This window comes from Falco cherrug, chromosome 1 (assembly GCF_023634085.1).
Source record: "Falco cherrug isolate bFalChe1 chromosome 1, bFalChe1.pri, whole genome shotgun sequence".
NCBI lineage: Eukaryota > Metazoa > Chordata > Aves > Falconiformes > Falconidae > Falco > Falco cherrug.
The window spans coordinates 100,054,729-100,070,712 of NC_073697.1; the positions used below are offsets into that span (position 1 = coordinate 100,054,729).

General features: G+C 61.8%; 1 protein-coding gene and 1 long non-coding RNA gene across 3 annotated transcripts; both read right to left on the reverse strand.

Moving 5' to 3' along the window:
• Positions 1–1,063: 1,063 nt before the first annotated feature.
• Positions 1,064–9,167, reverse strand: LOC114015980 (uncharacterized). Of its 2 annotated transcripts, XR_008730703.1 has the most exons (4): positions 9,015–9,167; positions 8,464–8,493; positions 6,053–6,133; positions 1,064–5,780 (listed from the first exon to the last, which is right to left on the reverse strand). It is a non-coding gene; the product is annotated as an uncharacterized LOC114015980 (long non-coding RNA). The 2 variants fall into 2 exon arrangements; XR_003560202.2 differs by having other exon boundaries at positions 6,053–8,493.
• Positions 9,168–11,163: 1,996 nt separating this feature from the next.
• On the reverse strand, positions 11,164–12,372 carry CRYBA4 (crystallin beta A4). The gene is made up of 5 exons (XM_005439554.3): positions 12,334–12,372; positions 12,090–12,208; positions 11,768–11,909; positions 11,483–11,625; positions 11,164–11,311 (listed from the first exon to the last, which is right to left on the reverse strand). The coding sequence occupies exons 1-5, from the start codon at positions 12,370–12,372 to the stop codon at positions 11,164–11,166; spliced, it is 591 nt and encodes a 196-aa protein (XP_005439611.3).
• Between the last annotated feature and the right edge of the window lie 3,612 nt (positions 12,373–15,984).

The window sequence follows — 15,984 nt, forward strand, 5'->3', positions numbered from 1 at the left end:
CCACAACGCCTCCTCCAGAACTGCGGTGTCCCCGGGGTTTACTCCGGGCAGCGCAGGATGCGGCTGCCACTCTGCCAGCTCCTGCCTGCTTGGGGGAGGTCTGGGCTGACCCTGACCCTGCCGGGAACAAGGCAGGGACATGCACAGACCCTGGCACTGCTGCTCATGCTGCTGTTGCTGCAGACATGGGTTTGTACCCCCCAACCTCGCTCCCATGCCCCCCACCTTGCTGAGCTGTGCACAGATCTGCGGGAGCTGCTGGTGGCTGCGGGGAGGCTGGGGTGCTGGCCATTCACCCCTTCCCCGGGGGGCTTGGGGTGCTCTGCAGCACCCAGGCATCCATGGCACATCTCCGGCCGGGGCTGCCCTGGGGAGTGTGGGGCCAGACCGGTCCCTCTGCCCTCGCTTCTGCCACTGGCTTCCAGGGCAGGGTGCAGGCAGGGTGTGGGCAGGGTACAGGCAGAGCTGTGGGCAGGGTGCAGGCAGGGCTGCAGGCAGGGCTTTCCTGGAGCACGAGCTCCACCTGCCGCACCCTCCCGGGCCGGGCCAGGCCAGCATCGGCGGGTGCCCGGTGCCCCACGGGCCGGGCCGGCAGCACCCTGCGCCACGGACCACCCCCCGCGCCCCCAAGATGTGTCCCCACACTGGGCACGAGCCCCGCCGCTCACCCCAGCCCCGCGCTGCCTGCGGCCGCCCTCCCCCACCCCCGCCGCATCCTCTGCTGCCTGCGCTGCCTGCACTGGGTGATGTCACTTCTCGGCTCCAGGACAGTGCCCGGGGGTGGGGGTGTCACATCCCTCCTGCACCCTCCCGCGGTGCCCTGTCCTGCCCCTTCTTCCCACCGGGCACCCAGGGACCATGGCATTTCGGCCCCCTCCTGCCCTGACACCCCGTTGGGTGGCCCTGGCTGCCGTGCAGGGTGCTGACATGGCAGTGGTGAGAACTGCCTGGCCCCCACGTGCCCCACGCTGTGCCCCATGGCATGGGAGCTGGGTCACCCCCAGACCATCCTTGCCCGGCTCCCCCAGGCCCCCACACCCCACAAAGACACCAGACTGCGGGGTGGTTGCACACTTGCCATGTTCACAGCAGACATTACAGGCAGTAGGGACATCCTCAGGACTGTGGGGACCCACAGGACTTCCACTCACACCACAGAGGCAGCCCCAGGATCCCCTCCCCCAGAGCATCCTTGCCCCACACTGGTCCTCAGCCCCACCGCGGCCATGCCTGCTCCCACCGTGCTGGGCATGAGGCGGCAGCGGGGTCCTGCAGAGCAGGGGCAGCCCCGGCCACCTTGGGCTGGTGTGCCCTGGGCAGGATGGTGCCCCCAGAGCCAGGCATCACCCCCAGACCTCTACACCCCACATTGCTGCTGAGGTGGCCTGGCCTCACATCTGTCATCGCTGCAGCTGGTAAAGGGGGAGCTGCATATCATGCCCCGCTTGTGCTACTGCCTCCCCTCTTCAGACAGCCCTGGGGGCACCAGCAAAGGGGGACAGACAGACCGACAGACTGACTCCTCTCCCAGCCAAGGGAAATGGGGAGTAGGGGCAGGGAACCCCGAGGTGCTGGGGGAGAGCAAAGGAGCAATCTGGATGTTCCATGAAGCCTTTCTTGCCCCCCAGCCCCTCCCTGTTCAGAAGTGGTCATCTGCAGGGGGGCGCAGCCGCCCCGCAGGCACTGGTGGCCTGCCCCCACCGAGGAGGCTGTGGGCAGCACTTGCTACCTATGCGGCTCGCATTTGCCCAACGCATCCTCTGGGCCATCTGGGTGACTAGTGGTCCCATTGTTCCCCTCGGTCACTTGCCTGGGGAGGTCCCACTGGGCACAGGGCTGGCTGGGGGGCTGCTCTGGAGCTAGAAGAGGGATCTGTGGGGGCAGAGAGGGCAGTCCCTTGCAATGGGTGGTGGGCTCTGGGAACCCCAGCCCAGTGTTCGTGGCACTCCTGACCTGTCCAGGAGCCCTAGACCTGCCTGCTCTGTGCCCAACCCAGCTGGTCCTCCTGCTCACTTTTCCCCCAGCCCACAGCAGAGCCCTACCTTCCCTTTCAATTAAACACAGGAGCACCAGCCCAAAAATCCCCCCTGGCCCCAGCCGTGCCAGGAAAGGGAGGCACATGGTTAGTGGGTTAAGGTGGAGGTCGGCAGCCGTGGAGCTGGGTAGGGAGGGGAGCCCCGGCAGCGCAAGAGCCCCCAGCTGAAGGGCCAGGCTGTGGGCAGTGCAGAGCAGGGATGCCAAGGGCAGGTGGGCAGCATCACGGGATGAACCTGGCTGCCCCAGGGACCCTGCTCTGGCTCTGACTTCCAACAGCAGGCAGGAGAGCTGCTGTCGGGTGAGACTGAAGTGGGCCAGCGCCTATGGGTTATCTGGGAAGGTCCTCATCATGGGATTAGTGAGCACAGGCCAAAGCCAAAAGAGAGCAGCCAGAGATGGATGCTGTCCGGATCTATACACACCCCAGACAGAGCTGCCCTCATGAGCCTTGGTTGAGGCAGCCCCCCACAAGCCGCCCCACAGCCATGTCCCCCCAGCAGCCATGGTTTGGGAGTCCTCATGAGCCAGCCCCTTCCCGGCCAGCAGCACAGGGCTACCACCCTCTGCTGGCACGCAGAGCTTGGTTCTGTCCCACTGGTACAGCCAGCACTTCATGCTGAGGGTGTCTCAGCACAGATCGCTAGCCTGCATGCCAAACCCATACAGATGGGCCAGATCCTGAAGCCTTAACTCTGGCAGAATCCCTGTAGAGGCAGGGGATGTTCATCCGACTAACAGATGGACAGAAAGCAAAGCACAGGCTGCACCCCCATGACAGCCTTACAGCCCCCTGGCCCTGCCAGGCAGCCAGCAGCAGAGCCACCCTCCACCACCCGCTGCCCGCTCCTGCCCACTGGGCTCGTGGCCGAGCCAGGGGGACCCTGCAAGTACCAACCCAGCGGTTAGACGCAGCCCTCGGTGCCGTGCAGTTAGTCAGGACCACGCTGCTGGCAATGGCTTCCACATGCATCAAAGTCACAAGAAAAACTGTGGAGAGACAAAGGGAGTGAAGAGAGGAGCCCGGGAGCACCCTGCAGCCACCCTGGCACCCATGTGCCAATGTGGGGAGCAGCATGAAACCATTCCCCATGACAGATGAACTGGGGCCCCAGCAGAGCGCAGAGCTTGGGTTCTGCTGGGGCTCATGGCAATAACATCACTCTTTGGCTGAATCTTTCTGCAAACTGGGTTTGCTGGACCTTTACAGCCATTACCAGTTGCTATTAACATTTTTCCACATTGTCTTATTTCTGTTCCAGCCTCTTTTCCTCATTTAGCCACAGGAAATTTCCTGGAAAACAGAAGGCCAATTAGGGAAATTTTCAAAGCTCCCCAGCCTGAGTATCTTCCCTCCCATTGCACCGAATGGGAGACAAAGATGCTCAGCAGCACTGAGATTCGGGTTGCTGCAGGCTGATAACCAAGAGTCCAGAAGGAGGCCACTGTTCATTTATCATGGCAAATAGTGTCCGCGAGTTAAAATGCAAAGAGTATTTGTTAGTAGCAATAGAGAAATAAGTCAGGAACAATTAGTACAGGTTAGTAACAGAAGCATGGCACAATCGGTCTGACTTAGAGGACATACATACTGGAAGAGAAATGAAGAGAAAAGCAGCAACGGTTAGTTTGTTTAATTCAGTTCAGGAATGTGTTAGTAACAGAGATCTACTGGCTTAAAAAGGAACTGAAAAGCTTCTGCTGATAAAACCGTTTTAGGCTCCTAGTCAGCAACAGACTCCACAGGCAGACCCGAGCACGGCGTGCGGGGAGAAACCCTCTCCTCATGCCAGCAAGGGCAGCAGCGCGGGGCAGGGGCTGCCAGCCGCCTCCTGCCCGCTGTAGGGGCTCATGCTGCCTGGCCCTGCCTGCGCAGCCTGTCACCAACGCAGCAACGCCCGGCACTTATAAGCGTACTTACCCAGCTTTTCCGTTCCCCTTTAAAGGCTGTCGGCGGTTAGTGCGAGGTGAGACAAGGCCGGTTAGTAGGGCATGCGCTGGAGCCAGTTAGTGAGTTAGTCCGTTTGCCAGGGGCTTGGGCAGCCCCCGGCAGCCCTGGCAGAGGGGGTGGCAAGGGTCCCGGAGGGTTAGTAGGTTAATATCGGAGCACAGCAGCAGCATGCAGAGCCAGTCCCGGTTAGCGCCCCGCCGGTGGAGGAGCACTTTACCAGGGTAGGGTCTGTGTGGCTCCTGGGGACGAAGCAGGGCTCTGGCTCAGGACAGTGAGAGGTGTTCCTGGGCTTTGTCACCAAACTGAGATTTGGGAAGGTGTTAGCGGAGGGTTTAGCCTGCAGTAATGTAAGGCTTTCTGAATTAAATGCTTTGCAGGGACCTGCCCCTATCATCCATGCTGGTGAGGTACAAAACGCCCAAGCAGCGTGTGCCCACACACAACATGTGTTTCCCACCCCTGGTACTGGTGAAAATGAGAGATGGGCTGCACAGAGGAGACAATCCTGGCAGCGCCAGACTGTGACTCAGCATTGCAAGGCTCTGGGGTAAGGGCACAAAAGGAGCCGGCAGAAGCAGAGAGGGAAGGGGTGAAAACATTACTGGAGTGCCAGGGGCAAGGCTACAGGCAGCTCTGCAAGAGCAGGGCTTCTACAGAGACAGTGACAGCTGCTCTGGGTCTCCACCAAGCTCCCACTGCCCATGGAGGGAGGAGGAGGTCCAGCAGGGAAAACCATGACACGAAGCAGAAGAAGGGTGCCCAATAGCTTATCCCCTCCCCATCAGAAGCTGCCCCTCCACGGGGCTGCCTGCAGGAGCAGGCCGCTGACCGGTGCCAACTGCTGAGGGGTGGCAGGAGCAGTAGCTCTGAACCCTGCCCCAGCACCGAGGGCACCCTTTGCCCCATGTTCCTCTGGGTCACCTCCTGCTGCAGCACTAGCTCCCTCCATTCCGCATGAGGATAATTTTCCATTGTGCACTTCAGGGGGCTGTGTCTGCCCTCAGCCCCCAGCCCACTGCCCACCCAGCCTTCCCACCTGCTCGGGGGACGCTTGCTGGAGGGGGCTGCGAGGGAAGGCAATGGTCACACCTGCTTATGGGGCCACTGGGAGCCCCACATGGCCCTGCAGAGGCCTCGGGAGGAGGATGCACTGCCCGTGTCCTTCCCCATGCTCTACAAACCAGATGTTTTCTCAAAGCAGAGTAGAGGCAGGATCCTGCCAGGACATGACGCTGGCAGTGCAGGGCACTTCCAGAGTAGAAAGCACCAGGACTTTGCTGACAGAAGGACAGGCAGGATCAGTGGGAAGAACTGGGGTCCCTTTGGGCTCTGGCCATCCTGCCTCCTTGAGCTGGCACAGCTCCACTCCCATCCCCTTCTCCTTCCTCCTATATTGCATTCGGTGAGGTGATGGGTCTCATCTTGCCCAGACCCTGCCCAATGCCAGGGAGGGCACATGGGGAGGCCCATGCACTGGGTCTGGCTGGGATGGAGCAGCAGGAGGGAAGGAGACCTCAGGACCTTGTAGAAAAAATGTGCACACATGCAAACCCATGTCCTCAGGTGTCACCACCGCCGTCTCTTCAGCCATGTCCCCTGCAGTGGCCAGGCTCATGGCTCCAGCCCATGGCAGCTGGCACTGGGTTGCTCTGCTGGGGCTGGCCCGGCTCTGGCATCCATGTGTGGGCAGCGATGGAGGCTCCCCAAGCTCTGGCTCCCTGAGCTCTGGCTCCCCTCCAGGCATGGCCAGTCTGACCAGGCAGGAGCTGGGGCTGTGCCCCTGGGGCTGGTGGCACTGGGGAGCAGAGATGTTATAAGACCCTGGGCAGCATGGCAGCCACCCCTTCCCCACCACTGGGCATGCATGGGGGATGCATCATCTCATGCAGGTGGCCCTGGGGATGGTGTGAGCCCACAGACCTGGCTGGAGCCTGGGGAGAGCCCACAAGGGGATGGGACCCTGGGAAGGAAAGTTGGCTCCCAGCTGCCCAGGGCCCTCCCAGGTCATGAGGAGTGGGGAGAGCATGGGGCTTGCACCACCTGTGTCACTCTCCCTGGGGGTCCTACCTGTGGTCACCAGCTATGTGAGTGCCGTGCAATGTCCCCCCGTCCTGTCTGGTTGCTCCACCGTGGAGGCTGCGCAGGGGACTGTGTGTGAACAGACCTCAGGTCAGTCATTAGCAGCTGCAAAAGAAAGCAACCAACGCAGCAAGGGAGAGCAACACGGTACCGTCATCCCCAGGCAGAGCTGAGCTGAGCCAAGCCGAGCCAAGGGGGGATGCATCGTGCTGCTGGGAGCCTGGCAGGAGGGCCGGGCAGGGCAGGGCAGGCAGGAACACAGGCAGAACCTCCCTTGGCTCCCCTGCCGTTCCTGCAGCTCCCCATTCCTGCAGGATTAAATCCCTGAGGCAGGATCCTCTGCTCTGAACCCCAGCACTGCTGGCACCATTCCTGGTGCTCACAGGGTGGCTGGGTGCTGCCCAAAGCTGGGGGCAAAGGGCCAGATCCTGCAAGACAGAGATGTAAGACCTCTGCTGGGGAGATGCTGTACCAGCACCCAGCCTGCCCTGCACAGCTTCCCCCTCCCACACGCTGGGCTGCCCTGGGGAGCAGGGACTGGCCCAGTCATCCTCCCAGCTCAGGCAAACTAACACCCCTCTCCTGGCACCGCCTCAGGGCAGCACGGCAATGCCCAGCTGACTCCTGCACTAGATGAACACCCTGCTCCACAAGCACCCCCCCAAAGCCAGCACTGCCCCTTGGTACCCAGGTGCTCACAGCAGCTCCTGCAGCTTGCAGGCAGATGGTGCTGGGTTCTGCTGCAGGCAGCAGTGGGGCAGAGGCAGGCAGGTTGGAAGTGAGGGAGCTCCAGCCCATGCTCCCCATGGGGGACCTGCACTCACCCCCACTATGTGCATCTGCTCAGCTGCCCACTGCTTGCTCAGGGACACCCAGTCCCCAAAGAAATACCACCTCTCCCTCCTGTGCCTGTCCCCATGCAGAGCAGGAGGGAGCCAGACCCACCAGCAGGAACAGAGTAGGAGGCACTGGGAAGAACCACACCAAGAATGGTGACAATGCCCCAAACTGTCCCTGCCTGCTCTGCAGGGACTGCCTGCCTCTGCCTCTGCCACTGCCACTGCCACGGGGATGTGGGCACACGCGGCTGGCACCATCAGCCAGCCTGCGCTGCCTGCCTTCCTCCAGCCCTGCCCGCGTGGAACAGCCAAGGCTGGTCCTGGGGGAACTGGGCCGAGATGACTCTGCAGTTCAGCTGCGGAGCTGCTGTTGCTTCTCACGGTTCATTGTTGCCGCAAGTTGCAGGCGCTGCCTGCAGGATAGTCCCTCTCATGAGGACAGCACGTCCAGGCAGCATTTGCAAACCAGCTGCTGTGGGGCAGCTGGGTGGGGTCTGGGCAGCGGCAGGCACCAGAGATGCCATCCAGCATCTGGCAAATGGACTCCCCTGCCTGGATCTGAGCGGGAAGCGCCCATGGTGGGGCAGGAGGGACGTGTCTGCATGGGGTGACCGCTGCAGGATGGCCTCTCTCACCCAACAATGAAGTACATCCCAGGAGAAGGGTGGGGGGAGAAAAACAATTTTGTGTGGGCAGCACATAACCAAACACTAATCTTGTGCATGGCAAGCAGTGATTACCAGCTGCGAGCTCGACTGCCGCTGCCACACAGGGCTGGTGGCACATAATTTGTCCCTGGGGCTGAGCGCCCAGGAGCACTTGAGTTAAACAGGGGCTAGAAAAACCTTTGAGCAAGGAGGAAGGAGAGGAGCACGAGTTCCACTGCAGGCAGGAGCAGGGAGGCAAGGGCAGCAGGCAGGCTGCCCATGCACAGCAGGCACACCACTGCTGCGAGTGCCCATGTGCTCCCGCTGTGCCACAGGCACGGTGCGGTGCTGGCTGCTCTACTTACTGCCCATGCCCGGAGAGGTGATCTCTGAGAGGTGTCGTCTGGGCACCCCAGATCCCCCAGCTCCTGGCAGGGTGGCCAATGTGCCCCTGTCCTCAGCACTGCCCACCCTCGCTGCCAGCCCGGGCTCTGGGGCTGCCTCCCTTTGTCTGCAGCTCTCAGGGCTGGGCAGCCTGGGCAGCCCTGGGAGAAGGAGGGGGTGAGAAAGGCTCCCTGCAAACCCAGAAACAACTGAAAACCTGATTATTTCTGGGCTCCTCCTGGCTCCCTGGGGCAGGATGTACTCACACACACAAAAGGCGATGAGACAATGAGGGAGAGAAAATGGCTCCCCAAAAGCAGCCCGGATAGCATCTGTCAGGTTTGCTCTTTGCAGGGGGAAGGGCTGTGCTGAAGCGCCCTGGGGGGGTGCTGGCCCCAGCCTCTTCTCTAACCCCCTACCTATCACCAGCTTTAGGAGAAAATGGTGGTTTCAAGACAAAGAAGTAAACCAGCATTTTTGGCTACATTTCCTTCCAGGAGCATTGAAAATCAGGCAAGAATCCATTTACCTGTCTCGAGCCCTATTCTTGATGAGGTTTCTGGAAAAAAAAAAAAAAAAAAGAAAAAACAAAAAGGAAAAAAAATACAAACAAGCGGTGCATCAGTTAATATTGACTGTGGTACCGGGGATGCAGACGGTGCGCAGAGGGAGCCAGGCCCCCCGGGGCTGCCCAGGGCGAGCATCGCCCCTAACAAAGGGAGTGGGGCCCGGGCTGCCCCAGCCTGGTGTCCCCTGGGAGAAGCTGGTGGCTCCAACCCATCTTGAGCAGGGGAATTATTTATAATCAGGGAATAAGAATATATGCGGTGGCGCTTTTTTAATTTTTTTTTTCGAGACGGAGCGGCCAGAGCAGAAGCGCCTGCCGCTCCGCAGCCTCCCGGGAGGGATGCCCGCAGGACCCGGGGCAGCATCTCTCCCTGCTCCTGGCTGTGCATCACGCCCGGAGGTGGGGGGCGGCCCCCGGGGCTCCGCCTGACGCCCCCAAACCCCACCAGCGCCCGGAAAGGAGCCGCACTTCCATCTGGAAAACAGCAGCGAGAAAGATAAGCGCGGCTTTACCTGACCCACAGGGGAAGGCTGGGCTCGGGGACCGCCGGGCTCCGCACGCTCCTGGCCGCCGCGCAGCTCCTTTGTGCTGGAGCTTTCCAGAGAGCATCCCTGAGAAAGGGATTGCCATGCAAACTCCTCCTCCTCGCAGCCCCCGCTGGGCCCTACCTACGGCGCAGGAGAATGCTGCAACTCCCATTAAATTTTAATGCTGGAAATGCGGCCGAGCCACCTGCCCCCCCCTCCCGCCGCCCCCCACCGCTCCTGCTGCGGCAGACCCGGGGACACCCACCTCCCTGCAGCCGGGCCCCCCCGCAAAGGCCACCGTGTCGTCGTCCCCCACGCCAAGCCACCGGCCTGCCGTGCTGGCACGGGCGCACCCCCACGGCCATCTGGGGGGGCGTGGGCACCCCACACCCACGGGGGTGGCACAGGGATGAGGGGTGGGGGACACGGGGCAGGGGCGCTGGGCAGGCCACCCGGGGACACGGTGTGCAGGATCCGGCCGTGGTGGAGGGAAGGATGGCAGACAGGCCAGCCCAGCCTGGGGACACGGTGGGGGGCAGACCCCCACCCCGGGGGCCGGGGGGCTGGGGCTCTGCAGCTGCTGGGCTCTTGCATTGTTCTCCAGGTCGTCACCAGATCCCCGGGGACCCACTGGTCCAGCCGCCAGCTGCCTGCCATGCCTGGCTGTGTGCTGGCCCTGCTCCCGGCACCCCGCAACCCACACCCCGCCTGGGGCTGGGCAGGGGGGGCTGGCCAGGATAGGGGTCCCCACCAGATGTGGCCATGGAGGGGCTGGGGAGCTCCACTGCTCCAGGGCTTGCTGACTGGTGACCCCGGATGGGTTTGCCTTGGGGTGGCAGGAGGGTTTCACTCAGCCCATCCCAAAACTTTTTGTTTCTTCTTTTACTCTGCATTTTTAATTGTGATTTCCTGCAGAGAGAACCCTTCCTGGGCAGCATTGTCTCCGATGGTGATTCTTCTGCTGCAGAGGTCAGGAATGGGACATTTTCATCACATCAAACCTTTTCTCCAGAGCTTTTCTGAAATGAGAGATTTTTGCCAAACCAGCCTTTTCCCTGTCACATTTTCAGCTTCAGTTAATGGCCACTTTCTCATGAGCTGAAGAAGATGGTTTATCGGCAGCCCCCGACTGCTTCTTGCTGCCCCAGGTTTCCTGCAGTGACAGCCCAGGTCCAGGCAGGGAGGAGGAGGCCCTGCCCGTGCCCGCTGCGCTGCTGGGGCAGACAGAGCCACGAGCCTGTGGTGCCACCTCGCTGCTCCAGGGCCACCACGCAGCTTGGCCTGGTCCCCTGCACCGCTGGAGAGAGGAGCTTGCCTGCCTCTGCCCTGGGCTGCCCGCTTTGCCCCAGGCAGGGGAGATGCTGCGAGGCTGGCAGGTGCTGCAAGCTGGTGTGGGTGCAGGAGTGTGTGCATGGTTGTGCATGAGTGCAGGGGCATGCATGGGTGCAGGAATGGGTGCAGCTGCAGCTTGCTGGATCCTGCAGCTCCTTCCAACTCACGAGCAAGGCTGAGGCTCAGCAGTTGCCACACAGTGTTCTGCTCAGCCTTGCTGCAGCTGCTGCGTAGCCCCCAGCTGGTACTGGCAGAGCAGGTGGAGTCTGTGGGGCGGTGGGGATGTGTGGGTCTGGCAGAGCCCCTGAGCCGGCAGTCAGGCTGGTGCAGGGACAGGACAGACACGGTCCTCACAGGCAGGATGTGCAGCGCTGTACAAGGGCTGCACTGCTGCTGCTGTTGCTGGCTCAGGACCCAGCTCCTCACCCCTGCACTGGGCCTGACCACCGTGCACTGGCCCCCAGCCCCACAGCTCCTCCGAGGCTGGCCAGGGGGGCAAGGGCAGGCTTTGCAGCTCTGTATGTGAGCTGGGCAGGGGCTTCATCTGCCTCTGACAGGGACATGTGGATGCCTGTGCTGGCTGCAGGGGCAGAAAAGGACAGTCGTTCTCCCCCACCCCATCCTTGCCCCTGCAGAGCCTCCACTCTGCTCCCGGCCACACACTCCCACGGCACCCCCTCCCCAACTGCCAGCGTGCCATCTTGGACAACTGAGCCTTTATTGAGCTTTGCCCCCGCCGCCCCGCGGGAGAGACGGTGCCCAGGGCATGTGGCTGGCGGCATGGTGGCTCCGGCACCGGCGGTCACTGCTGGACCCTGCGGATGGACTGGACCTGGCCCGTCTGTGCGTGGGAGCCCCACTCCCGCACATGCTTGTACTCGCCCGCATGGCTGTCACTCTCGAGGAGGTACTGGAAGCCCCGGTACCCTGGGTACTGCGAGCAGACCCACCTGTGACAGAGCAGAGAGCAACGGTGGCTCAGGGCTGGCAGCACCATGAAGCACCTTGCACTGCAGGTGCTGGGCAGCAGGTAGGGTGCCCACAGCTGCCAGAGCATCCTCAGCTCTGGTGTGTGCCCCCAGTGCTGGGTCCTGGCAGAGCACAACCCCCGGGGTACTCACGCGCCGGAACGGACAAGGAAGGAGCCCACGGCGCTACTGCCCCAGCCCAGGGCAGGCAGCGAGGGGCAGTCATCACTCAGCTCCCCCCGCTTGCCCTGGAAGTTCTCTTGCTCGAAGAGCATCAGCCTGCTGCGCCCATGGTCCTGCCACCAAGAGGAGCATGGTGTTGGCATGGCTGCCCTGCCCAGCCCCCTGGCTGGCAACTGATGGTGGGTTCTGGGCACCAGCCCAGCAGTGGGCTCCGGGGCTGGCCCTACGGTGGGGAGCCGGGGCAGGGGCACTCACAGCGCAGGCAATGGGGCGGAAGGAGCACATCCTCTCCACATGGTAGGCGTTGCTGCCGCTCCATGCCTCCCAGCATGGGTACTCGCCGCGCTCCAGCACAAACTGCTGCCCTTGGAAGCCGCAGTGCTCGAAGCCTGCCCACCTGCCGGGGTGGGAAAGGGGGGTGAGACCTGCACCCTGTGGGGATGGAGCCATTGCCCAGAGGAGGCAGCCCCATGGCTCAGGTGGCAAAAGGCACTGGAGAACTCCACCCTCCAACCCCCCTGCCTCCATGGAGTCCCACAGCACCATGGGGTGGCAGTACCCTGTGACCCTCACTCACGCGCCGCTCTCGATCTTGCAGGAGCCGACAGTGCTGAAGCCATGCTCTGGGGTGCTGTAGCAGTCAGCGGTGAATTCATGCTTCTTGCCCTGGAAGAAAGCCTCATCCCACACCACAATCTGGGGAGGATGGAGGGAGTCAGTGGGCTTCATGGGGGCAGGGACCCCAAGTAGATGCTGCAGCCCCATGCCCAGGCATTCGCAGGGCTCAGGCTGCATCGCTGGTCTTCCCCAGGTTCCCATACCTTCCAGAGACCGGAGGATTTCCTGCAGCGATGGGTCATGCTGGCTCTGCCAGGGCACAGGGGAACGGGACCATTAAAGCCTGCCCCAGAGCTGGTACACTGCTGGCCCCCATGAGCCTGGCCTCACCGCTGCAGCCTGGCCAGACCCACCAGCCCTGCTCCAGGGCTTGGCCCTTCCCTGGGATCCCATGTCCTGGGACCAGGCTTTGGGCCATGCTTTGCACAGACAGTCAGGCAGATGGAGGCAGGAGGCTGCAGGTAGCCAGACCCTGCTCTGTGGGGCTCATTCCAGCCTCTGCCTGGATGAAAATGCCCTCAGGAGCCCACGCACGTCCCTTCGCTGGTGGCATGGGAGGCAGTGATGGGGTTGCTTCATACTGGAGCAGGCAAAGAGCAGGGGCTGAGGCTCTCCCTGCCCACCTGGGGCTGCTGTCTGGGCCACGTGGAGCAGCGGGTGTCTGGCAGGACAGCCTGACAGCACCTCAGTGGGGAGAGCACGCTGCTGCCCGTGCATGGCACTGCCCATGGCTGCTAATGCCCAGGGAGAGTCCTCCTCCTGCAGGCAGATCCCCGAGGCAAAGCCCCTGTGCAGGCAGCCCTGTGCGGGTCCCCAGGTGTGCTCACCATGCACAGGCAGGGCCAGCACTGGAGCTGCAGCCAGGGCAGCACTGAGCCAGGAGTGCTGCAGATGTGGCCGCATGCCCACACTGAGCAGCAGCACCCCGCCACGCTGCCACGGCCAGCGGTGCCCTCCAATCCCCCCGCCACCGTTCCCTGACGCATGTGACGGCAGAGCAGTGCCATGGCCCATCCCCAGTGGCTGCCCTTGTCTCATGCCCTGGCTGCAGGACCCCGCAGCCCTGGCCGGGTCGTGCCTGTGAAGCAAGGTCCAGCCCCAGCTCTCGGATCCTCCTCCACACGTCCCCACATCTGCTCCACTCCCAGGACCCAGCCATGCCGGGCAGGGGCAGCTGCTGCCAGGCTCCCGTGCTTACCTGGGGTGAGGCACTGGTGCCCGGGGAGGTGACATGTCCAGCAGCCCTCCAGCTGGGTTTTTATAGCCTCCAGATAGAGACAGAGCCCAGGAGAGCATTACTGAAACCCCTAACTCAGCACATGGCAGGGAGGAGGGACCGGGCAGAACAAAGGCGATGCTGCAGGGAAGCTGATGAGCCGGGACACCACAGCTCCTGCTCCCCTGGCCCACCAGGCACAGGTTCTGACCCCCAGCCCTGCAGCTCCAGAGCCGGGGCATCGACCCCGGGGTCTGCCAGCCCTCCTGCCAAGTGCCCTGCCCCAGCTTGGGACTGGGCTGGGACTGTGCCCCCCAGCTTTGGCAGAGCTCCTCCTGCCCACAGGCAGCACTGCTTGCCCTGTGCCTTGGCTGGGTGTGCTGGGAGGTTTTGTCACCTACATTTCTGGGAAGTAGGAGGAAAGACCTGTCTCTACTTGTGGCAGTGCATGCTTCTCCTGCTAGGGCAGAGCAGCTCTCCCTGAAAGTCAGAATTGCTCTTTTTCAGGTTGAGCATACAGCAACCACGGAGCATCATTGTAACAAGCAGGGAACAGGCATGCAGGAAAGGAAGGGGCAAGCTTGCAAAGGCATGAGAGGGACTAAAGATGCAGATCAAGACTTAGGGAGTGCTGCAGCAGGCTCCTGCCTCTCTGTGCAGGGACCTGAAAAGAGCCCGCTGCATCCACAGTTTGGGTACCTAAACACCATCAAGCTTTGCTCATGGTGACCCCCCCGCCAAATTGTTCTGGGGTTGTGCTGGGAGCGTGCAGGCTCCGAGGGCTGAGCACCTTGCAGAGGCACCCACACAGCCTGCCCCTTGGAGCAGGGAACACTGAGGCAGAAGCAAAAGGAGGCTGTTGGGCTGAGTGGCAAAACCCACGTTCCGAGGTAGTGCTGTGTTTTGGGACAGGATTTGCCAGGAAACTGCTGGGTGGCTGAGCTGAAGCATCCTCCTTCACACAGCTGCAGCCCTGGCAGCTCTGGGCACCATGGGGAAGGCAGAGCAAGTGAACACAGCAGCTGGGAGGAGGGTGGTCACATGCAACGGGCTGCTCCTGGCTGCAGTGGGGCTGCGTTGGCTGTCCCTGACACCTGCAGCCCCCAGCAAATGTGTGCTTGGCACAAGTTGTCCCCAGCCTCTCACCATGGCCTGAGCTAAAGTCAGCTTGCTGCTGGCCACCAGCATGGTGACGACAGCTCACTTGCTCTCCGTGATGTGCCCCATCACTGGGACATGGTTCTGTAGAGCCTGGGTTGCAGCTGGGTGCACTCACAGTGATGCTCAGTGCAGGGGATGCAGCAGCGAGAGCTCCACATGCAGCAGAACAAACCCCTCACGCCTGTGCCTGCCAGGGCTGAGCTGTGTCAGCTCCAGCCGTCTGCACCAGGGGTGAGGCTTGGGCAACCCTTGCTGTGTTTGAACTGTGCATCCCATGTGCCCGTCCATGCTAGGGCAGGGCGGTGCAGCGAGGGGCTGGCACAGGACAGGCCGGTGCAGCAAGGGGCTTTCCAGAGCACCTGCAGCCAGCAGCAGGGATGCTCAGTGGGGAGAGCAGGGATTTTGTGTCCAGGGACTCCAGAACCACCAAGAACAGATCCCAGCTGTCAGCCTTTGCACAGCACGGACTCTGGGAAAATCAAAGTAATGACCAAAGCAGCGCAGAGCAGCCATCAGGAGTAGAGCTCAGTGCCTCCAAGCACTGTTTTCCAGTGGCCAGTTCCAAGGGTGCTGGGAGCTGGGAGGGAAAGCAGAGCAAGATCAGGGCAGCAGAAGCTGGGAGTGGGTGAGACCCGCTGATTAATGCCCAGGAGCCACAGGTGAGGCACAGCAGTTAAAAAACCTACCCTGGCTCTGAGAGGAAGAGAATGCAGATTAAAATAGAAATCTGTCTAACAAACATGAAAATGAATGCAAATTGAAAGCCATGAATCATAAAAAGCTGCCCAGCATCAAGGTGAGAGACCAGACTGCCAGGAGTGCCCAGGGGAAATGGGGCAGCAGCACCTGTGCCCGGCCATGCCTGCAGGCACAGCCCATCCCTCTGTAAAACCATGGGAAAAGAAGAAGGGATCAATAAATGCTTTTTCTTCGGGATTTTGGCAATAGTCCAGGGGGTGCAGCTGAATCCCACTGCTGCTGGTTGACACTTCACTCTGGAGAGGAATAAAAGATGACGGCAAAACTGAGGGCTCTGAGCTTTCTGAACATGCACCCTTGGGTGATTTACTGCTGCCAGTGATGAAAAGCCAGACCAGGAGCGCTGCTGCTGGGTGTTGTGGGAGGCTGGGGGTATTGGAAAGGACCAGGAGGAAGCAAGTGTGCAGGTATTTACATGACCAACAGGATCACAGCAGGCAAACGGGGAGACCCACTGACCGGAGGCTTGGTGGGAGTCAAGGGAAGGTTCCCCCAAGGTGCCTGTTGGTGCAGAGAGCAGCCATGTGGTGCAGGAGACGTGGCACTGTGGGTTGAGCTGCCCTGGGGACTGGTTACCCAGTGTACCCCTGGCCAGCCACCGTGCAGCCCCCCCGCCGTCAGTCAGACACAGCACTGGTGCACCCAAATCCCACCTGCGATTTGGTACCGTGCAGTGTGGTGATGGCAAAAGTAGGGATGGTATAGAATGAGCTCAGCA

Coding starts and splice junctions, on each gene's coding strand:
- CRYBA4 (XM_005439554.3), bottom strand. CDS start 12,372: ATGACCCATCGCTGCAGGAAATCCTCCGGTCTCTGGAAG. Junction 12,209..12,333: donor AATCCTCCGGTCTCTGGAAG/GTATGGGAACCT, acceptor CATCCTCCCCAG/ATTGTGGTGTGGGATGAGGC. Junction 11,312..11,482: donor TTCCTTGTCCGTTCCGGCGC/GTGAGTACCCCG, acceptor GCTCTGTCACAG/GTGGGTCTGCTCGCAGTACC.